This window comes from Callionymus lyra, chromosome 19 (assembly GCF_982586985.1).
Source record: "Callionymus lyra chromosome 19, fCalLyr1.hap1.1, whole genome shotgun sequence".
Taxonomy (NCBI): domain Eukaryota; kingdom Metazoa; phylum Chordata; class Actinopteri; order Syngnathiformes; family Callionymidae; genus Callionymus; species Callionymus lyra.
The window spans coordinates 6,059,927-6,083,670 of NC_141836.1; the positions used below are offsets into that span (position 1 = coordinate 6,059,927).

The 23,744-nt window shown below is 37.9% G+C and overlaps 2 protein-coding genes across 3 annotated transcripts; one reads left to right on the top strand and one right to left on the bottom strand.

Moving 5' to 3' along the window:
* Window positions 1-171: 171 nt before the first annotated feature.
* slc38a5b (solute carrier family 38 member 5b) lies at window positions 172-11,832 on the bottom strand. The gene is made up of 16 exons (XM_087782364.1): window positions 11,701-11,832; window positions 7,866-7,945; window positions 7,734-7,803; window positions 7,557-7,672; window positions 6,491-6,564; window positions 5,685-5,777; window positions 5,519-5,600; window positions 5,061-5,143; window positions 4,147-4,205; window positions 3,605-3,721; window positions 2,655-2,734; window positions 2,483-2,583; window positions 2,289-2,413; window positions 2,064-2,208; window positions 785-888; window positions 172-705 (listed from the first exon to the last, which is right to left on the bottom strand). The coding sequence occupies exons 2-16, from the start codon at window positions 7,919-7,921 to the stop codon at window positions 601-603; spliced, it is 1,410 nt and encodes a 469-aa protein (XP_087638490.1). The 5' UTR covers window positions 7,922-7,945; window positions 11,701-11,832; the 3' UTR covers window positions 172-600.
* Window positions 6,497-23,650, top strand: LOC148059138 (solute carrier family 2, facilitated glucose transporter member 1-like). Of its 2 annotated transcripts, none has more exons than XM_087782361.1 (10): window positions 6,497-6,581; window positions 15,001-15,093; window positions 16,487-16,647; window positions 16,714-16,954; window positions 19,178-19,340; window positions 20,159-20,346; window positions 20,419-20,523; window positions 21,926-22,027; window positions 22,094-22,297; window positions 22,365-23,650. In XM_087782361.1, the coding sequence occupies exons 2-10, from the start codon at window positions 15,019-15,021 to the stop codon at window positions 22,569-22,571; spliced, it is 1,446 nt and encodes a 481-aa protein (XP_087638487.1). In that variant the 5' UTR covers window positions 6,497-6,581; window positions 15,001-15,018; the 3' UTR covers window positions 22,572-23,650. The 2 variants fall into 2 exon arrangements, with proteins under 2 accessions (XP_087638487.1, XP_087638486.1); XM_087782360.1 differs by lacking the exon at window positions 6,497-6,581 and adding an exon at window positions 12,307-14,303.
* The last annotated feature ends 94 nt before the right edge of the window (window positions 23,651-23,744 follow it).

Consider the following 23,744-nt stretch of genomic DNA (forward strand, 5'->3'; position numbering starts at 1 on the left):
AGAGCGGCTCAGAATTCTGGCTGCAGAGTTTTGTGTCAACTGCAGGCGAGACACATCCTTCTTGTTAAGACATGAAAACAAACCGTTGCAATAGACGAGAAAACACAATAAGATACATTCAGAAAGACTCACAATGACGCTTGTATGTTTCATGTGTTTTTATTAAAGCTGTGTTGTCCAGACGTATTCATGAATAATTACCACAAATTACTCTTATTGACATCCATTCACATGACGATTTTCAACCGGTCACAACACGTCCTCACTTCTCCTCGATGATTGCGTCCAGAACAGGAACACTGACCCCAGTTCTCCCTCCGACTTCCTCCCGAATTACACTTGTATTTGCTCTAAAAAAAGAGAGACCCCCATATGGTTGGGGCGGGGGGGGCAGGATGAGCGTATCCTGGTCGTTGAGCTGAAGGTCCCCACACGGTGAGAGTCGTCCACGGTGATCGGCTCTCCGGGTCCTTTTTTTAAATTTATAAATTAGTGTCCATCGGTGGTCCAATGTCCAACCCCTGCCAGGGGGTGGGGGGTGGGGGGGTCGCTGCCGGGGTGCTCCAGCTGCCAAGGGGCGACGACAGGGGGGTGTTAGTGTTAGTGTCCACCGAGGCTGCGCTGCTCGCCGCTCGTCCAGTCCATGATGATGAACGTCAGACTCATAGACATGAAGATGAAGCCCATGGAGGTGAAGCAGGCCGCCTGCAGACGCCACAGTAGGTTCGACTTAAGACCTCAAACATCACGTGGTTTTCACCCCACGGGTGGAGAGACAACTTGCCTGGATCTTTGGTCGGGATCTCATGGGCTCGTCCTGGGTGGGAATGATGCGGATGTAGAAGAGTCCCGGGAGGATGAAGATCAGACTGGGAGCAGTGGTCGCCCCTGAGAGTGAATGCAGTTTGAAAATCAATGTCAAAAGTCTTATATAAATACACTTTATTACAAAAATAATATCATACACTTATTGACTTCTGCACGCAGGTTGAAATCACGTTTAGTTATAGTTTTAAAATCTTCCAGTTCTTACTTAAAAACCCGTTGAATAACTTCCAGGAAACATCAAATCCACATCTAGAAATGTTTGGTCGACTCTTCGCTTATTATAGAGTCTTTATATATATATATATATATATATATAAATGTTTTTTTATTTTGTATTTATTTTCATGTACACTGTATTGTACTTCTCACACTCTTATTTGATTCATATTTCAAATAATTAACATGTATTATTATATATTATATTTATTTCATTTTATTTATATATGTGCATTTCATTGTACTAGTCTCTTGTTTGCTTCATATTTTAAATAAATTATATTTACATCCTCATCTTCATCAACATCATTCTACTCCTCCTCATCCTCTTCATCCTCTTCATCCTCCTCTTCCTCTTCATCCTCTTCATCCTCCTCTTCCTCTTCATCCTCTTCATCATCATCATCATCATCCTCTTCATCATCATCATCATTCTACTCCTCATCCTCTTCATCATCTTCATCCTCTTCATCATCATCGTCATCATCATCATCCTCTTCATCATCATCATCCTCTTCATCATCATCATTCTACTCCTCTTGATCCTCTTCATCCTCTTGATCCTCATCCTCATCCTCATCCTGATCATCATCCTGATCATCATCATCATCATCATCATCATCATCATTCTACTCCTCATCCTCTTCATCCTCTTCATCCTCTTCATCCTCTTCATCATCGTCATCATCATCATCCTCTTCATCATCATCATCATCATTCTACTCCTCTTCATCCTCTTCATCCCCTTGATCCTCATCCTCATCCTGATCATCATCATAATCATCATCATCCTCATCCTCATCCTCTTGTTCCTCTTCATCCTCATCCTCATCCTCTTCATCCTCATCATCATCAACATCATTATCCTCTTCATCCTCATCCTCTTCATCCTCATCATCCTCATCCTCATCCTCATCCTCATCCTCATCCTCATCCTCATCCTCATCCTCATCCTCATCCTCATCATCCTCATCATCCTCATCATCCTCATAATAACCAAAGAAAACTCTCTGTCTTACCGATGATGCCGAATATGTCCCTGATGTTGGGCACGAGGATGACCAGCAGGTTGACCACGAACAGGAGACACACAGCGATGACGACGTGACGCAGCCAGTGGAACGGCCTCTCGGGGAACAGAAGCTGCAGCAGAGCTCTGCGGATCTGAAGCACAGCCATTGGCTCCAATATCTCAACGATATGAATGTTCAGACCACATTTATCTTATATTAACCGACACCTACAGGAAACAGAACGACCGGTACGGTCAGGGTGACGGCCACCAGCACAGCCAGACGCACACACAGGATCAGGATGTCCAGTGGGTCCACCTTACTGTAGGTGTGGAGAAGCTCTGCCTCGGTGTTCTCTGCACACGCACAGGAAATATTAAAGTCGAAACATGTATGTGCTTAAAGAAAAAGACTTTTAATGTTACCGTAGTAGGTGAGATATCCAAACACGGCGGTGAGGAAATACATGACGAACATGCCCAGGATGGAAACGTTGCCAATGTTCTGCATCCGTCTCTTGGTGGGACTGGTCAGAAGACGCAAGTCGGTGAGTTTTTCGGAGAGAAAACCTTCAAAGGAAGGAGTTGTTGTTCTTACTTGCGGAGCTCAGTGTAGATAGGAAGCACCTCAGGGTGGCACACGAAGGCAAAGGCCAGGATGGGGATGGTGTACGCTGTCTGGAGATTGAAGAAGGAAAAGATCAATGTAAGGAAACTGAGAACTAAGATAAGTAGAGACACCAGAAGCAAGTTTTTGGAATGTATATGATGGGGCAGGAAATGTATTTAATATCAATGTAAAGTGGTTGCAGATCCTCTTGAATATATGTCGTAATATACAAGATCTTACCTTCTTTATTTTTCTTCATATTTATTAAGTTTTGGTGTTTTATTTTTCCTTTTTTTGTACAAAAATAGCTCATATAAATATCATAACATTTATTTGGTCCAATTTATTGCAAATTTCATTTTTTTTTCCCAAATCCTGATCGACAGGTTCTGACCACTGCAGAGTTTTTTTCCAACTTAATAAAAGACAATATAAAAAATAATATTTATCATAAAAAATTAGGATCATGTAAAATTTTAGGTCAGGGGTCACAAACTCAATCAAACATTTTGCCAAACCTCCAGGAAAACCAACCAATCTATTCATAAATAATACGTATAACTAACTCTAACAGGAAGTCTGAAGATAATGTAAATAGTCTTTGTTTTTATTGTGTATCTAAAATCTGCTTTAAAAGCTGCTGAAGTTGACTGTATCCCCCTCGCCCCCAGTCATTGCCGAGATTTTTCTTCATATTTATTAAGTTTTGGTATTTTATTTGTCCTTTTTTGTACAAAAATAGCTCATATAAAAATCTAAAATTGTGTTATTTGGTCCAATTAATTCCATTTTTTGCCAAAATCCTGATCGACAGGTACTGACCACTGCAGAGTAAAAAGACTGTATCAAAAGCTTTGATTTAAGAGTCATTTCACAAATGCTTCCCCTAAAAATAAAAAAAACAATCTTGACCACCAAGTGTTAGTCATGCTTTTTACCTCATGGTTGATGGTGAACATTTTGGCTGTGCACGAGTCTTCTGAGACTGGTATGCTCACAGTGGAGTTGTAAAAGACTTCCAGTGGACACGGGATGTTGAACTTTTTGTAGATGACCTGGAGGTGAAGAGAGAAAGAATTAAGTTGAAATTTTGAAGGAAAAAATATATCTATGTGTAAAAAGGTTTTGAGACTCTAAGTCCCAAATGAAATAGGACAAAGGTTTCCATTTGACTCACCAAGAAGAATAAACTTGGTTTGAAAATCCATGTCAAAAGTATTTTAAGTAAAACAAAGAAATAAATACACTAATTAAAAAAATTATGACATACATTAAGTTATCATTTTAAATCCTTCCATCTTTTAATTAAAAAAAAAAACCCTTGAATAACTTCAAACCTAAGTCTCGAAATGGCTTATCAACTCTTGACAGTGGTATTAAAAAAATAAATAATCAGAAAATAAATAGTATTTGTTATAAATATTTTTATAAATATTAAATATATGAATATATAAATATTTTTGCATATCCGCTGACTCACCGCAGACAGGAAGAAGACCATGCAGGTGAGGGAGAATCCACTGGTGTACCCGAGGTATCCTAAAGCACAAATGAGAATAAAATATAATACAAATAATAAATTACAAATATCAAATTCAAATTAATATCTATAAATGATCTGTTTAATAAAGTACATATTATGTTAATGACGATACATTTAAAAACATGCAGTTTTGAGCCACAACTAATGTCATTCCTATTTTAACCAATGTTTTTTTTAAAGCCGGTAGTTATTGACTAATTATAATTGATTTGTAAAAAAAAAACAAAAAAACGTAATTTAAACTCTATAAGTAGTAGAAACATTTGAACTGAAGCTCTGAAAAATATTAAATATGTTGTATACAATAATAATAATAATAATAACAATAATAATGCTATATAATTTGCTCACGTGACTTTGGATGCGTTCGAATGTTCCTCGGAATTCCGCAATTCTTCTCGACTTTGACCGGGAAACTTTGATACCAATTATTTGTCAAATTGTTTAAATTTACAAATCAATTCACAGATGATTAGTTACGTCTGATTTAAATTGTTATTCCGTGTAAAAGGCAGTAGGTTAGGAACGTTCTGGCAATCGCCATTTAAAATGAACGCAGCACTAGGTCCGGCATTATAGGATAGTTCCATGTCCACGACAGCAGGTGGCGCTGTGATTCAGCGAATAAGTCAAAGAAGCGCCAACAGAAAAGTTAAGTAGCAATTTACATGTTTTATATTTGTGATATTATCGTTTTCTTCGTGTATTTCTCTTAAAATCTTTTAATTAATTGAATGTGCTTTACTTTACTTTACTTTTAGCTAAGTTTGTTTAAAAAAAAATAAAGGTGAAACATGAAATAACGACGTTTTTTGTGGTTCTTTTTCAGCAGCTAACGTTGAGTGACGTACCGAGATGTTTCATCATGGCCAGAGGGAGGATGATGCAAATGGTGACGATGATGATGAGGTAGTTTCCATTCATGAACCACTCACTGGATTAAACACAAACACAAGGTTTTAAAGTCAATAAGCGTCACTTAATATTTGCTTAAAACTGGAGATAACAGTTTTTCCACATAAGGAAAAAAAACAAAAAAAACACTTGTATGAAGTAAATAATTGTATCAAAAATACATTTGCTAAAGCGTGTCTTTAAATTACATTTCTATCCAGTTTGATTTGTTTTAAAGAACAAATTATATTTTTTCCATATAATAATATGAGTTAACATGTAACAGTCAGTTTTTCGTCTGTAGATTAAACTCCCCTTTATTTTTGGTGGTTATTTTCCACTCAACCAACAAAATGTTGGATTGTAAGGACGTTGTTAAAGAAGTCAACAAGTCTAAATTATATTCTGTACTTACTCGGAGGACGAGGTTTGACCCAGGAAGGCTTGAATGACCAGAGGTAACTCTGATTTGACGATGAACAGGTAGCTGGACATGGCTGCACAGGTCGGAAATAAAAGGTCATTTTTTAAAGTTTATTACTTCTACTACATACTTACTGACATGACATTTTTTATTTTACCTCCAATGTTGTGTAGAGTGATGGTCACAGCTGCCAGGATCTTTCCTGGATGACCAAACGCTCTCATGCCCAGCTGTTCATATGCTCGGATACCTGAGAAGAGCAGCAATATTTATTTATATCTATTGTTTAAATAAAGTCGAACTAAAACAACCTTTTTCAATAATTTGAAGTTAGGAAGTAGAAGTTACTTGATATTCAGGGTCTAAAATTCTACCACACCACACATGGATTTAAAAAACTGACATTAAAAATAGATAAAATACACATAGTTAAAATATAAACAATACAATGAATAAGATAATTATCAAAACAATAATTAGATAAATATATAAACAATGATAAAATAATACTATATAATGATGATAATTGAAAAAAAAAGAAATAAACACAATAGTAAATAAAGTAATACAACAATAAACAGTAGTACAATAAAATATATATATTGTTTTAATGTATATTATATATTACAGTTCTCAATATGTTATAATAGTAGAAGGATCCAGTTAAAAAAATGTATTACATGTTGAACAAAGTAAAAGTTCCTTCAGAGAAATGTCATATTACTGTATGATTTAATGGTTCAGTACTATTTAATATTAAATATATAATAATAATAATATATATGAGATTATTTTGTCCAAATATCTCCTTTTGTTATTATTTCAAAGTATTGCTTTTATTTCTCCTATTAAAAACAACAGAAAATAGATGTAAATATTATTTAAAAAACATGTTTTGACGTAAGATTTCCTCGTGTTCTCAGACAAAAGACGGTTCCAAGGAGTGGATTGAATCAAACTCACCGACGACTCCTGCACTGCGCAGCAGAAGGTGGATGGAATAACACGACAGACCTGCGATGATGGTCAGAAGGACTCTGGAGGAAAAAAAAAGGTAAGGAATCTTTTTTTTTCCATCTTAATTAAAGAATAATTTATCAAAAAGAATTATCAACATGTAAAAATTTAGCTCAGGGGTCTCAAATTGAATCAAACATGTTGCCAAAGTGCCAGGAAAACCAACCAATCTATTCCTAAAAAATACGTATAACTAACTCTAACAGGAAGTCTGAAGATAATGTAAATAGTCCTTTTTTTATTGTGTAACTAAAATCTTCTTAACTTCTTTAAAAGCCGCTGAAGTTGACTGTATCCCCTCGCCCCCAGTCATTGCCGAGATCTTGAGGGATTTCATCATGTATTTCCTCACCGCCGCGTTTGGATATCTTACCTATCTTAACTTAAACATTTATTTAGTTTTGAGTATACATTTAATACTTATTCTACATAAAATATATGTGTTTAAATCTCTTCAAATAGGTTGGCACTCTATGAAAGTTGTAATGTGTGTTATTTTGGATTTAAACTATAATAAATTCCTTATTTAAACATTTCCCATTGAGGATAGAAGAGCAAATACCTTCTCAAAAGCGCCTAATATTTGTTTTTTTCTATCTTTAACAAGTAGAGAAGCAGATATTCCTGACTTTTCTTTTCTAAAGAAGTCATTTTTAGTTTGTGTTATTCTGGCCTCGGTGATTCAATGGACGTGTTTGTGTCATGAGACGAGTTGATTTAGTTTGTGGCAACACGTGTTTACCATCAAGAAAAGATAAAAGTCTCCGTTTGACCTCCGGTTACCCGTCTCTCCGTTCAACCCTCGGCATCCCAGAGTTCATCCAGCTTCCCCCCCACGAGTCTTGATAAGACTTTAATAACACGGTTTATTTGTAGAAACCTCGACGGTCGGACTTTAACGTTCCGCTTCTGGCCGACCGCCTCAAAGTTCCCTCGCCTGGTGACCGCGTTGTGTAAACTTTCCGCTGCTCTTCGTGGAATCGTCACGGCGCCGGCCGGCGCAGGTACTCACAGGAAGAACACGATGCCCGTGTTCGACATGGCGTAGGACAATCCCAGAATGCCGCTGCCCATGATGGCGTTGCTCAGGTTGAAGACGGACATCCCGAAGGAGGTTTTACCTTCGAACTGAGAAACGATTCGTTCTTTAATGCTTTTAAAGTGAAAAAATGTGTTTTGTGAGACTCACGTCGTTGAACTGAGGGGTCTTGGACTGGTCGCTCTTCTGGGGAAGGAACTTCTCCTCCAGGGGTGTCGCTCTGGAACGTCACGAGAACGTTACCTCAAAGTCTGCTTGAACACAAGAGTCTTTGAGACCTACCCCGCCTCCACAGAGGAGCTGCAGTGGTGACCGTTGGACATCTTGTTGAGTTCCATGGAAGCTCGGCAGGAAGAAGAAATCTGACCACGAATGAAATCATTTTTAATGATGATTTAATGAACTATTGTTGAGACACATTCTAAGAATGAGCAACTCACATATTCAAATGTTCATTAATAACTCAAATAAAATAATGTATATATACTTTTACACCAAAAAAAAAACTTTTTATTAAGAGAAATAAACGACAGCTGTTGCTTCAAACCATCTCTAGAGCCAAGGCCTCATGCAGACACTTTTACATACAATTTTAAAAAGATTTATTATTTCTTTGTGATATTCAGGGTCTAAATTTCTACCGAAACACACATGAATTTAAAAACTGACTTAAAATAAATAAAATACACATATTTCAAATATTAACAATACAATGAATAAGATATTTGTAAAATAATAATAAGATAAATATATAAATAATGATAAAATAATACTAGATAATGATGATAATTGATTAAAAAATATATATAATAAAATAGAAACAATAGTAAATAAAATAATGATAAATATATCAACAACAATAAACAGTAGCACGATAAAATATATATATTTTTTAATGTATATTATATATTACAGTTCTCAATATGTTATAATAGTAGAAAGATCCAGTTAAAAAATTGTTGAACGACTCAGATTTTTACATTTTTTCTTGCGTTTTACATCCATTAAATCCAAATTTAATTGTAATTGTACAGCGACTATAACCGAGCCTGGACCTCACACGGGTTTTCGACACACATGCCGCAGACTGCGAGTGTAAATCTACACGCATGACAAACACACGCTCAGATCAGGTCTGAGAAGGTTTCAGTCGGTCGCACGTTTCCAGTCACGTGAAACCCTTTTTTTTAGTTTCAAAGTACACGGTCCAAAAACCCAGACGCTCGTTCTGTTTGTCTTCAGGCCTGGCAGCGCTCGCCCACACAACACACACACGCCAGCTCACGTTATCATGACATCTAGGGTTGAAATGTTGGAATCGACAGTCTCACAGACCGAAGATATTGCTATTTATCTGATTTTTTTATGTACAATTATCCCTGTTTTTTAACCTTAGTTTGTTCATCAGTCGTCACGATGTCGCCTCTTGACGGCCTCACGACGATAAGACTGAACCCCCCCCCCCCCTTCATCCCCTCTGCTCAAACAGGACTGGACCCGGCCAGCGATATTCACGTGGACTCTGTTGGTAAATAGTATCCCGGCGCAGGAACATGTCACACACCCACGCGCCACTAAAGGTCTCAGGACCCCCGTCCCCCCACCCCGGGCATGTCAAATAGACTCCTATGGTTCTTGCAAAACAAACATTCATCCAGAGACTGGGAGCAGTCTGATGGTATCTCCCTTCAAGGGGCTCTAGTAGGAGGTAGATACTGTAGTTCTGGCTCCCATCCATCCTTCTCTGGTCCTGGTCTTCAATGATGAGTTCTTGACTCACCTTTACCTTTTCAATTATTTGTTATCATGCTCAGTTAGGTGTGGGAATTCCTCTGATCTACTACTACTATCTAATACTTGTGTATGAAGCAGAAGTTTGAGAAATATCGATACACGTAAATATCGCAATTTTTTTTCATGATACTGAACAGCAATATTTAATAAAAAGCAACAATTTTTATCATCTTTCTATTATGGTTAATATTTCAAAAGTGTGGGTTTAAAATGTTTTTTTTTTTTTTAATTTACAATTAACATGCAAATATTCATTTTAGTGTTGTAATTAAATTTCCTGCCACTAGATGGCAGCAGCCATATCCTCTGCAGCTAAAGGAACATTGAAATCCCTTGAGAAATCGGCGATTACTGGGGACGAGGGGATACAGTCAACTTCAAAGCTTATAAAGTTACACCAAAGTCAATTACTTGGTCAATACTACAAATATATTGTCGTAACGACAGTTTTAAAACATAATGTATTGTTGTGTATCTTGATACGTATTCAATGATTCTTGGCAATACACGTCCGTACTAGTATTAAGTCATTTGCAGTTATGAGGTCATGTTTTTTATATGTATTTGGGGCTTTGAGTCGTAGGTTTTTAGGTAGTAAAGAAGTATCCAGTGACACAATCAGTTTTTACCGTCCAGTCAATGCGGTTTTTTTTTTGGACTCGCTTCATTTTCAGAATGATTAATCATTTCGTTAAATTTCACTGTTTGGCAAACAAATGCCAACGATTTTTTTTGGCGAAAACAAACGTGTGTTTTCCACGTGTCGCTCCTGAGGTCACGGAGAACCTGATGTTGACCCTCAGAGAACACAGAGCTCCGGTCCACGTCATGGTCAATATTTCTTTCACAAATGATAAAAAAAAAGACGTTGTTATGTTTACTTTGTCTGAGGTCAACCGTCATTACATAACCTTTACTGGAAGGTGCCTCATAGTCGCGCTCATTTTTATGTAAATATGGCAAATGAATGTATATATTTTATTATTATATATATAATAATATATAAATTCTAAAAGTTAAAATAATCAATTTGTTTGTACCAGTAGAAAGAAATAATATGTGTTCCATATGTTGTTTTGACTATTAACTGCATCCTTTATTAACTTTGTTAAAGATTCAAATAAAGCTACTCATGTTGCTAATTGCTAACGTGCTAGCTCATGCTAACAGGCTCAGCATCGCATTTATTCAGTAAATAATTACAAAAGTAGTTGAATGTGTCTCCAAAATTATAATATATATAATACTATTTTCAGGTTTACATCATATTTAGTCTGTTTTTATGGATGAATGGCAGTTTCATCCGGAACTGCAATAAAATGTTGTGTTTTGGCTGTTAGCTAGTTAGCTAGTTAGCTAGTTAGCTAGTTAGCTGCGTCTCCTGTTGGTGGTGAATTTGAATGTAGTTAATCATAGTAAAACATTGTAAATGGATATATATTTTTATTCTGGATTTCCTTTTTTAAGGTAATCCTTTAAATTCAATTTTAAGTTAGCAAACAAACAAAATTACAAAAAATAAAATAAACAAGAACGTATTATATTGTAAAAGTGACACTATTTCCTAAATCTATGTTTATACTTTATAACAACATTTTTAAAACAAACAAAGCACTTATGTTGCGTAATAAAAATCATTATATAAACACGTTTAATTAAATTAATTTAATCATAATATTATACTGATACAAGGCGTTTATTCTGTATGGGATTCTATGTAGAAAATTATATTTTAATTCAAATTACATTTGTTAACCTAATGTACAGTTGAAATGTAATTGTTTTAAAACAAAATAGCATTAAAAACTGACATCTTTGAGTCAGTGGCAGAAGAAAACAAACTTGTCGTGGTCATCACAACAAAGGAGGGTGAGGTACATGTACACAACTCTGCAGAACTGTGTACTACACTGTCTACTGTAGTTAACTTGTATATGTTCCCCTTTGACACGCGCTGTAATTGAACGTGTTTGTGTTTATGTGCGAGAATCCGACCCGCACTGTTGTTTACAAGCTGTTGAGTGTTTGATTGACACAAACTTCTTCTTGTCACATTTGACTATAACATTGGTAATAAATCTGAATTAGTTTCTGTCGCTAAGACAGTTTTAGTAAAAAACTTATTTAAGTTTTAAGTGAAACTTCTCAAAAATTTAAAAGATTAAATGTTTTGTTTGCATCTGCTTCACAAGTCAAAATCAACACACACACACACATGCACACACACACTTGATCGTCACATTCTGTACTCGCGGACTAGAACCACGTGGCAGGACTTCTTTTTTTTTGCAGAAACTTTTTTGCAGAGAAGCTGAAGACTTACCCAGAGAAGGCAAGAGCAGGAAGGTCAGAAAGGTCAAGGGGTTGAGAGAGCCAGGCTGGGTCGCCGCACTGGTTCCGAAGAAGAAGAAGAAGAAGAAGAGGACCCGGGTTCAGGGGGTGCTTCTCGCCAGAGACGGGGAGCGACCGAGAGGAGGGACCGCTTTGCTAGAAAACGCTGGTTTCAGGTTTCTCCTGATGTCACATCCACTCCTTCTCGCCTTCCCAGAATCAAAAAAAAATCGGGGAAAGAAAAACAACGAGTGTCTCTGGGCCAGAGGTCCGGTGATGGATGGCTGTGCGGCGTCTCCGTGTCCTGTCCGTGTGCCCACCCGCACAAATCAAACCTTGTTCTCATGGTTTAACCCCTCCCTGTCCTGCTCTCCAAATATAAGGTGATCGGCACTATGTTGCGTAAGAGTCCCCCGGTGCTGTTGAGCAAACTTCTGTGCACCCGATCAATGTGGCAACTTTCCATAAAGAAAGGTAAATATGTAAACCAAAGATCCCCCTAAAGTGTTAGAGCCCCCCCCCCCCTCCCTCGAGTCCAGTTCCACAAAAACAGATGTTCAACTTCTCATGGCTATTTCAGTGGTAGCTCAGTGTCTGCTGACATGTGGTTCTGTTGGTTCCTGGAGGTGGAGCTGCATGTGCAGGGATCTGTGTCCGACCATAACTCCAGACACTCGACACCGGGGGCCCCCGTGTGTGTGTCTGTGCATGTGCCTCCACATCCCGAGGTGGACACTAGGTGCGGAATTTGTGAAGCTACATAAAACATCTCCACACGAAGGCAGTGGAACCGTCTTGAGACCTTTATCTCCAGCCGGTGTGAAAATGGTGGGTTGGGTTGATTCCTCGGTCGCGTTGCGGCTTCGCACACGTCTTCCATCTCGGGAGTCTATTTGGAAAGTTGACTTTTTGCCAATAAAGTCGGATCATTTATTAAAAATAGATTCCAACAAAGGGATTCAAACTCGCACCTTTTTCCCAGTGAACAATACAAACTGGTTTTGCCACAGAAGTCTTTTAAAAAGGAACTTTTGACTTTTTGGTTTCATTTTTAGGAGCTCAAATCTTTTTTAGCTATACACACATTAAACTTTTATTTCAGAATTACACACACTCACAGACCCACACAAACAGGCACACAAATTCACACACAAAACAAACACACAAAGTCAAACACTCTTATAGGTCCGCAAGAATAAACGCATACAAACACGATCATGTAAAACGCACAACATATGCACACAAAACAACCAAACACACAGGAAAACTCGCACCTAAATGCTCACAAGCAAATAATAAGACACACTGGTAAAGACGCACACATAAGCACACAAACAAACATAGGCTTACAGGCAAATACACGCACACAAACAAACACACATAGGCAAACATGCATTCATATGAACATGAAGAAACACACAAGCAAACACGCACAAAAACAAACAAGCACAAAAACTCCCACACAAAAAAATACGCATAATGTAAAGGATGCACACATATGAACACACCCAGGCGTACACGCACATATTCACACAAACACACAAACAGGCAAATAAGGAACAAACACAAACAAACACGCATGATATAAAACGTGCACATAAATGCACAGAAACAAAAACACAAACAGGCAAACTTGCACACATATCCACACACAGAAAAGTGCTCACAAACAAACAACAACACACACAGGAAGACGTGCACACATATGCACACAAAGAAACAAACACACATGCAAACTTGCACACATAGGCTCACAAACAATAAGACACACTTGTAAAGACGCACACATGGCCACACAAACAAATACGCATACTGTAAAACATGCACACATATGCACACAAACTGACACGCCGACAAACACACACATATTCACACAAACAAACATGCATGATTGTAAAACGTGCAAATATATGCACAGAAACAAAAACACAAACAGGCAAACTTAGGCACACATATGCTCACAAACTAACAATAACACACACAGGTAAACATGCGCACAAACAAACACATACACAGGCAAACACACATATAAATGCACACAAACAAATAAACATACACTTTGGAAGCGCACACACACTTGCAAACGCACACAGAAAACACACAAACACATTAAAAAAAAGTAAAAAACACACAATAAAAACACATTTCAGCCCCAAAAGAAAGACCTGACAGAACAGCTGATTGTAAATGATGAAGCTAAATATTGTTTTATTGTTCAGTAGTTTAATATGTTGTGTAGTTTTGTGAATCACATTTATTCAGTGCATGTCAGGAGTTGATGCTCGGCCTCTAAGACTCTCCATGTGGAAGCTTCTCCACCACAGAGAGTCGCGATTGTCCGTCCGAGCTCAGGAGATCTTTCAGATCCACTTACCTGTGATGTCATTAAGCTGCTTACGCCGCAGGTGAATGGACGAGGGATCCATGTTTACATTCGTCTCCGACTACATGATACCGCACAACACAACCATGTGTTTTGGGAAGGAGTAGATTATATCGACCGGCCGGATTACCAAAGGATTGGGACTTTTCTTCTTGAAAACGTGACACAAGAGAGCGGGGGTCCAGACGGCAGACATGGAGTGCAGCGGGAAGGTAACGCTGATGAAGGAGTTGTGAGAACTGTTGGTTTGTGCTGACGTCGGTTAGTTTCATTCTAACAAAAGTCTTTCTTTTAGACGAACGGTTGAACCTTGAGTTCACCACGGTATATCTATGTTAAGCTAGTTTTATTAGTTAATAAAACATATACAATAAATCGTTTTTAATCCTGTTAACTATATAAATACCATATTTTTGTGACAATTCAATGTATTTAGTTCATTTTATTTTCAACAATAATTGTATTCATCATCGTGTAATATTACATTTATTTGGCAGATTCTCAATAAACTAAAAAACTATTGATATTAATTAATTAATCGTGCATTATTATCTCATTAAAAAAACGATGCCAACATCGTCTGAATAAAGGTGCACAATATACTGTAAAATCATATATTTATGTTGAAAATACATTCTTTGAAACTACATACCTTGGTTGTTAATTACTCATATTGAAAAGAAAAATATATTGAATAATATAGTGTGAGAAATACATCAAATTCATCAAATAAACACAAAATAAAAGCACCATTTTAAGCTCTAATAAGCCTCAAGCGATTCAGATTTTGTTGACTCTGATGAGTCCCAACATTTTTTCTAAATAGTCACACTTAATTTACACTGACTTTGAACATGAAAAATATATTATAGTTAAAATGCCAATTTATTGATGTATGTTTGTGTTCAGCTGACGCCTCACCTGCTGATGGCCGTGGGGACGGCAGTGATCGGCTCCCTGCAGTTCGGCTACAACACCGGGGTCATCAACGCCCCCCAGACTGTGAGTAAAACTCTGGGATGTACCAGCAGAAGAACAATTGTAACCAGAATGGTGTTCATGAGGCGGCAACATCTATATTTAACGGCGTTTAAATGAGGGAATATTCGAGTGAAACATCTTATGTGTATTTGTATTAAAACAGTTTAGCAGTAGCTTTAAAACTGTTATATTTTCACGTTTTCTGAGACTTTGATACCGTTTCAAATCAAAGCAAATACTATATTTTCCGGATTTCTTGTCACTTTTGCGTCTCTTTTATCTTCTCCACATATTATTAAAACGACCAGAGATTAGATCTAAACCCGCAATTGTTGCTGAATTCTTCACCAATATTCTCCAAAGCAAATATTGGTTGATTTACAACCAGAGAAACAGGCATCAAAGCTAAGATTACAATAAGAATTAAAATGATAATTTTAGTGATTAACATAAGTATTTAAAGTTTGGACATCTCTGTAATCTTTTCATAATAATCCTTTTTTTACACTAAATACTTAAATTTTTAAGACTTTTCTTTCTATCTATACTATAAGAATTCACTCATTTTAATAATAATAAATGCATTTGTTTGTAGATAACATGAGTGATATCTGTTTATCGGAAGAATTTCTTTAAGTATTACATCTACAACTCTTGAGTCAATTAATTAACAGTTATTTATACTTTAAGAAATCACTCCTTTTAACGCATAATATTTGTATATAATTTTTATATTTATACGTCAATATATTGTGATAATAATTAACATATTTTTCTCTCTAAATAATTAATTTAATTATTACAGTTTTTTTAAACAAGTTACTTTTCTTTGTAAAGTCATTATTATTAAACATCTTTAAATAAATATATTTGCCTTCCTGTATATTATATTTTAGGTAATACTTTTCAAATTTTTGTTATTTAGAAAAAAAGGGGGATGATTACGGTAAATATTGTGGCATAAGGAAAGGTTTTGGTTGAATACAAAAAAAGCTGAAACTTGAAATCTCTTATTGTGTAAAGAGGAAGTTAAGTTAAGTTAATGTTAGCGTGTATCTTAGTGTTTGAGCAGCAGCAGCAGTCAGAAGCCACACAAGTGAATAATCCGTTAAAACCTTCTTAAATCCAAACAGTGATTCGGATCACGGGCAAAAATCGACTGGACTCCGACTGCTGCTCCCTTTATCTAAGACTTTAATCGTGTGCGCCAACATCCTGGTCATCTGCAGCCTCGGGGTTTAAGCAGGTCCAAGAAACAGAGAAGGAGCTTAGACTCGCTGAGCCGCAAGATCACGTGACCTTTGGCGTTTTCACGTCGACAATTGTCGTACAGTTGTTGCCTCCAAGGTCAAGGAGTTGAATCCGTAACGGACACCCCCGGTCCTCGCCCTGACTTTGAGTCTTGGTGATCCAGATCATCGAGCAGTTCTACAATGAGACCTGGACCGACAGGTTCTCCGAGCCCATCTCCCCGAGCGCCCTCACGGCTCTGTGGTCGCTTTCGGTCGCCATCTTCTCCGTGGGGGGCATGTTCGGCTCCTTCTCCGTCAGCGTCTTCGTCAATCGCTTCGGCAGGTCAGGCCCACGACGACCCCTCGGCGCCCCCCTGCTGTGAAACTGACGTGTGGTTGGTTTCTTCAGGAAGAACTCCATGCTGGGGGCCAACGTTCTGGCCTTCGTCGCCGCTCTGTTCATGGGCCTCTCCAAACTGGCCGCCTCCTGGGAGATGCTGATCATCGGCCGCTTCATCGTGGGCCTGTACTCCGGCCTGTCCACCGGCTTCGTCCCCATGTACGTGGAGGAGATCTCGCCCACGTCTCTGCGGGGGGCCCTCGGGACCCTTCACCAGCTGGGCGTCGTGCTCGGCATCCTGCTGGCTCAGGTACCAGTTCGACACATTCGTTCGTAATAATCACTGGTTAACAATTAACAATGATTGACTTAATAAAGTGGAAATAAAATATATTTATATAACTATATTCTTGATTAAAAATGAGGAACCATTAATACAATGTAGTGAAAGTTTCTTTCTAGTGTCACTTTTAATATTTTAACAACTATTTTGACGGAAACACATATTTCCTTCTTTAAAAGTTGTTTTATATACTTCATGGTTGTAACCTAAATATTTTCCTACATTTCTTTAGAATCTGTTACAAATAGAATGAATGTCAAGAATCTGGTGAAGTACATATGTGTAGTATTGTCGAGTACTTGACTGTTGGTGTTGCAGTATTTAAAGACCACATGACTTTTGACGAAGTCGTAACTGATTTCATTTATTTTCAAACCAAAATATGTCCAAACATCAGCTTTAAATGCTGCTGGAGACGACTGTATCCTCTCGTCCTCAGTCAATGCTTGGATTTCATTGTTCCTTAAGCTGCGGAAGACGCAAGGACTGCTGCCATCTAGCGGCCCGAAGTTGAATTGTGACACAAAAATGAACAAATTAATGAATATGAAAAGTAAAAGTTAAAAGAACCATTTATATTACTGTTGTTTTTTGTACACACTTAATTTAATTGTAAAACATAAAATAACTACGATAAATATTGAATGTGAATCAAAGCAAAAAATAAAAATCGATACACTGCTGTTGAATATCAATACAGTTTTGTGAAAAATATATCGCGATATATCGATATTTTCCAAAACTACTATTAAGAATATTATTTAAATGTAAAGAAATTGTAAATCAGAAGTTTATAATTACCATTATTTTCAAGTGGATACATGAATTCAGATTTTATGTTGGTCACAAAAATTTGGTTGTGGTGAGACATTTAAAAATTTCCCAAAATCCGTTGTAATAAGAATTAAAAGGGGGGAAATGTGAGGATTCTGATGAATATTTGTCTTTAAAAATGTTATCTTAAAGGCTATTCTTTAGCAAAGGTGTTTCAAACTCAATCACAACCGTCAAGTTTGCAGCCATATGTCATGAACATGAACATTCTTCTATTTTAATGTCGAGCCAAACGACTGGCGGAACACATGGAAAGAATCTGCAGGTCAAATATCGTGGAGATTATCTGGAACTTGCAATGAAAAAAACAAAATAGTTTGGTTGAAACAGGATTCAATGAAAGCAATGAGATGAGTTCTGATAATATTCCTGGAGACATCGTGTAGAATTTGACCCGCTTCAGCGAAATGGACCGCGACGGTTCCGAAGGGAGACTTAAAAAGAAGCCAAACAACAGGAAGCGGCACATCCTGACAAACCAGCGACGACGTGCCCGGCTAAATATACTCCCGTAGTAATCAGCTCAGAGACACGGCGGGAATCAAACCAGCGCTCGGCAGGAACTTACATAACCAAGAAGAAGGAAGTGAACGAGGAGCGAGAGAAGATCTGGCAACTAAAATATTCACATGAAGATCAATGTGTGAATTTGTGGAAGAAAATCTCTATCAGGAAAAATGAACAAAATAGTATAAAAACTTCAAATAAAAGATGTAAACAAAGCACCAAGTCAGAGAGATGTTCATGTATATAACTTTTTCTTTTTTATTATAGATAATTATTGTTTTGTCTTAACTAATATATATTATCGTTAGTTTTTTATTTCATTTTTTCATAATTTTTTAATGTGGTTCTTAATGTAACTGATCCACGGAGACTTTTTTGTTTGGAGCACAGATACTGGGCGAGTCTCAACATCTTCATGGAAACCAGCTGTCGACGTGTATATATAGAGAGAGAATTCACTCACACCGACTCTGTTTACACGCCACAAAACCCCTAATCTGATAACTGGATTACGCCAGTGGAGCCGCTACAACAACCGCGCGCTCATTATGGGATTAAACCCATTGTCCGAGTCAAGCACAAACACAAACTTGTGTTATTGGATGGATTAGAAACTCAACTTTCTAATGCAAGGGGACTCAAACCTTACGCAGTCAAGGGGCCAACACGAAGAGCCATATTACTATTATTGATAAACTCTTATCTTATCTTAAACACTGACATCTTTATACGTCAAACTATCGACATGAATCTACTTTTGACACATGTGTTCCAAAGAGCAGGATCTGTAGGTGAGTTCGTCTTCCATCTAGAAGGTGCTTCGCTGTTTCTCAAGTGTCTCTCGCGCAGGTCTTCGGGATGGAGTCCATCATGGGGAACAGCTCCCTGTGGCCTCTGCTGCTGAGCCTCACGTTCCTGCCGGCGGTGGTGCAGTGCGTCCTGCTGCCCTTCTGCCCCGAGAGCCCTCGCTACCTTCTCATCAACTGCAACGAGGAGAGCAAAGCACACGGCGGTGAGACCCACTGTCGGCAGCAACTGACTGGTGTTCCTTTACGCTTACCCCGTCTGTCAATCATCTTCGAGTGTTCTTGTTAGCGCTGGGTTTATTTTAACCAGTAGATGAAAGTCTTTCCGCCGAAGCGAAGACATCCCATAATGTGCAGCATTGGTTTGAAAACATCTAGCAACCCTCAGTTTAATTCTAAATATATATATTTTTTAATTTCCCTGATTGAAGCACAAACAAGGATCCACTGCTCCTTTCATTCTTTGACTTTTTAAAGCTTATTAGTTGATATTTTTAACCACTGCTTCCTGGATGTCAGCCTCTTAAATCATGATTTGTGATAATAATATATTTTAGTCTTTTTTAAGATGATCAAGAGTTTGAGCGAATTATTTAAACTCTTATAGTGACTCGAATTTTGCCACTAAGGGTGTAAAAAAAACAATTATACTGTAAATATAACACTGTATCTATATTTTAAATCATATTTTATAGCTTTTTTTATTTAAGTTTCAATAAAATGTATGAATTTAAATAAATGTATTTTTAATTTTTAATTATCGCAAATATTTGCAGTGTTTATTAATTTTTTGTATTTGCAAATATACCTCTGGCCACTGGATGGCAGCATTCATTCCTTCTTCCCTAAAGAAAAATTTAGCAAGAACCTGGTGGTGACTGGGGATGAGAGGATACATTGGACTTCAAAGCAGGTTTCAAAAGCCAGTGGTCTACACTGATTCAAGGCCATTACGCTGCTCAGGAATCAAATCTACCAATGATTCAAGTTCTTCTTGTTAAAAATTTAATTTCTCTGCTCTCAGTGTTGGTGAAGCTTCGCGGCTCCGACGAGGTGAGCGAGGACATGCAGGAGATGAAGGAGGAGAGTCAGCAGATGATGAGGGAAACCAAAGTCACCATCCCGGAGCTGTTCCGCTCGCCGGTCTACCGCCAGCCCATCTTCGTCGCCATCATGCTGCAGCTCTCGCAGCAGCTGTCTGGCATCAACGCCGTGAGTCACCCGAGTTTTCGGCCTCCGGGGTTTTTTAGCGGACGTTCAGAACGGTGAACCTTTCCTCCTCAGGTCTTCTACTACTCCACCAGCATCTTCGTGAGAGCGGGCGTGGCTCAGCCGGTCTACGCAACGATCGGGGCCGGAGTCGTCAACGTGGCTTTTACCGTCGTGTCCGTGAGTCACGATCAGGGAATTAATGTCAACGTTTACATAACAAATGATAACGGTTTAGAAAACATAATTTTCTCTTCTTCTCACCTTGTTTTTCTAAATTGATGTTGAGCTGCTGATGACCAATTAGACATGTGTGTTTGGGTCGTATAAAACTTTATTGACAGCTACCAATCAGAAGCTTCAATTAATGATTGTTTAAAGTTCAACAATTATACATTCATACACCAGTGTTTTAGTAGTTTATATATATATATATATAATTATATATATTTGGGTTTAAAATGTTTGTTAATTACAAAATAAATATAGTAAGTAAGTACGTTTTAGAGTGCGTCTTTGTAGTTTTTCTACGCAAGGTTACATAGTAAATAGCATGTGACGTAAAACTTCGCAGAGTAATACTACAAAGACTCACTGAGTAATACTACAGCTTTGGGAGTTTGAGGAGTAATACTATTAAGCTGTGAGGAGTTATACTACGAAGCTTTGCCAAGTGATACTATAAAGGTGCAAAGTCTAATACTATGAAGAGTAATACTATAAATGAATTTGTAATACTACAAAGCTTCGAGGAGTAATACTAAAAAGCTGAATTTGTAATACTACAAAGCTTCGAGGAGTAATACTATAAAGCTTCACTTAGTAATACTGCCATGCTTCACTAAGTAAATACTATAAAGCTTTGAGGAGTTATTCTACAAAGCTTCACTTAGTAATACTATAAAGCTATGAGGAATAATACTACAATGCTTTGAAGAGTAATACTGCGTAGCTTTGCTGAGTAATGCTATGAAGCTTCGGGGAGTAATACTACAAAGATTTGAGGAGTTAGACTACAGAATTTCGCTGAGTAATACTGAAAAGCTGCAAGGAGTAATACTATGAAGCTTCACTGAGTAGTGCTATAAATCTGCGAGGAGTAATATTGCAAAGCTGTGAGGAGTTATACTATCAAGCTTCACTGAGTAATACTATAAAGCTGTGAGGAGAAATACTATCAAGCTTCACTGAGTAATACTATAAAGCTGTGAGGAGAAATACTATCAAGCTTCACTGAGTAATACTATAAAGCTGTGAGGAGAAATACTATCAAGCTTCACTGAGAAATCCTATAAAGCTATGAGGAGTAATACTGCAAAGTTTGAGGAGTTATACTAAGAAGCTTTGTGGTGTAATACCCAGAAACTTGCCTAGTATTTCTACAGAGCTAGCAGAGTTTTACTACTATTTGAAGTGGGTCTGCAAGAATAAATATTTTTGTCCACTTTAAGGTCTTTGCTGTAGAGGATTAGAAGGTGTTTGAATGGAGACAGAACTCTGTAACTCTCACAGTCCTATAAGTTCAACAACACACTCTTTATGGATCTAAGTCGTGTCGTGACAAAGACCCTCGTCTGTGCAGCTGTTCATCGTGGAGCGAACAGGAAGGAGACCCCTCCACCTCACCGGGCTCATGGGCATGGCGGTGTCGGCCGTCTTCCTCACCATCGCGATGGCTCTGACGGTCGGTCACGTATATGAAGACACATGAATCGATGTTCACGCTTCAATCCATCCCATCATGCTTCAGGATCAGCTGGCCTGGATGTCCTACATCAGCATCGTGGCCGTCTTCAGCTTCGTCGCCTTCTTCGAAATCGGCCCGGGACCCATTCCCTGGTTCATCGTGGCCGAGCTCTTCAGCCAGGGGCCCAGACCGGCCGCCATCGCTGTCGCCGGCTTCTGCAACTGGTCCGCCAACTTCCTGGTGGCCATGTGTTTCCAGTATGTGGAGGTGAGACCAAAGAAAACAACACTTTTTTCTATTTCATTCCTTCAACTCAACTGTGGTCTCCCTGCAGCAACTGTGCGGCCCTTACGTCTTCATCATCTTCACCGTGCTGCTGCTGGGCTTCTTCGTCTTCACCTACTTCAAGGTGCCGGAGACGAAGGGACGCAGCTTCGACGAGATCGCCGAAGGCTTCCGTCAGGCGGCGGCGAGCGGTGGCGACAAATACTCGGCCCCCGAGGAGTTCAACACGCTCCGAGGGGACGACCCCGACCTCTGAACCCCCCAAACATGTCATCCAGGTTAGGATCTGGTGGTGGCTGTGACGCACGTGTTTCTGTGGTGCTCTTATCTCTGAACATTTGGTAATAATACTGTTCAGATTCACCACATTTGAAAGCCTGGTAAGTCTGCGTTTGAACTGAGGCCAATAATAAAGAGATCTACTTTTTTTAGTTACAATTTCTGACCAGGAGAGGGCAGTGATGCTCCCACTTCGATTAAAATAAAAAGGTTTTTTACATTTAACTTAAAGGGAACTATGTGATTTTGTTGTATTCCTGTGGAACTATTATACCAACATTTTTATATTGAATTTAAAAGATTGATATGATTAAAATAAATTTAGGGGGACAATGGAATTAAATTGGAATTCAAATATCTAACTCTCTGTGTACAGAAAATACATTCATTTAAAATGATTTAATGCAATTATTTAAAAAAAGAAAACGAACTTCCATTTTACAAGTTATTGAATTAAAATATTCAAACAGAATCCAATGCTTAAATGCTTACATTGGCCAGAAGAGGGCAGGGATTCTCCCACGTGTTTTTTTTGTGAAATGTAATAGTTTTTACATTCAACTCAAAGGATACTATATAATGTTTAATGTATTCCCGACGTAAGTGTTTCCTGTGTATAGTTCACTATTGTGCAAAAATGAAGAACCTAGATCAGTATTTAAAAATGTTACATAAGAAATGCGGTGCATGTAAATGGCTGAGGCTGTAATCACAACACGGATATTTCTTATTCTGCACATCTGAGGTCACATCAAATATAATCTCGCATCTTGTTCAGAAACCGTTTGTTTCTTCTTTCTCGTCATAAGTAGTTGCAGTAACACTCCGTTGTCCACTAGATGTCGACAATGAATAGCCGTGTACGTCAGGATAAGGTATGTTCTATTCATCTTTTAAAAGGACTTCGTATGTTGTGTCGTTCATATAACGTTGGATCTATAATCTCTTTATTCAATGAAACTGTTGATTTGATCACGTCTTCTGTCGACAGTATGAAATACTGTAATGTGAATTTGATTCACTGTTATTTTATTGTAATATCAGTGAAGAATTCAATGTTTTTTTGTTGTACCAAATTTAAATAAATTAAAAAATGGTTTGTTTTTGGATCATCCGTGTCCTGTGAATGTAAAGCTCATTTTTCTAATGA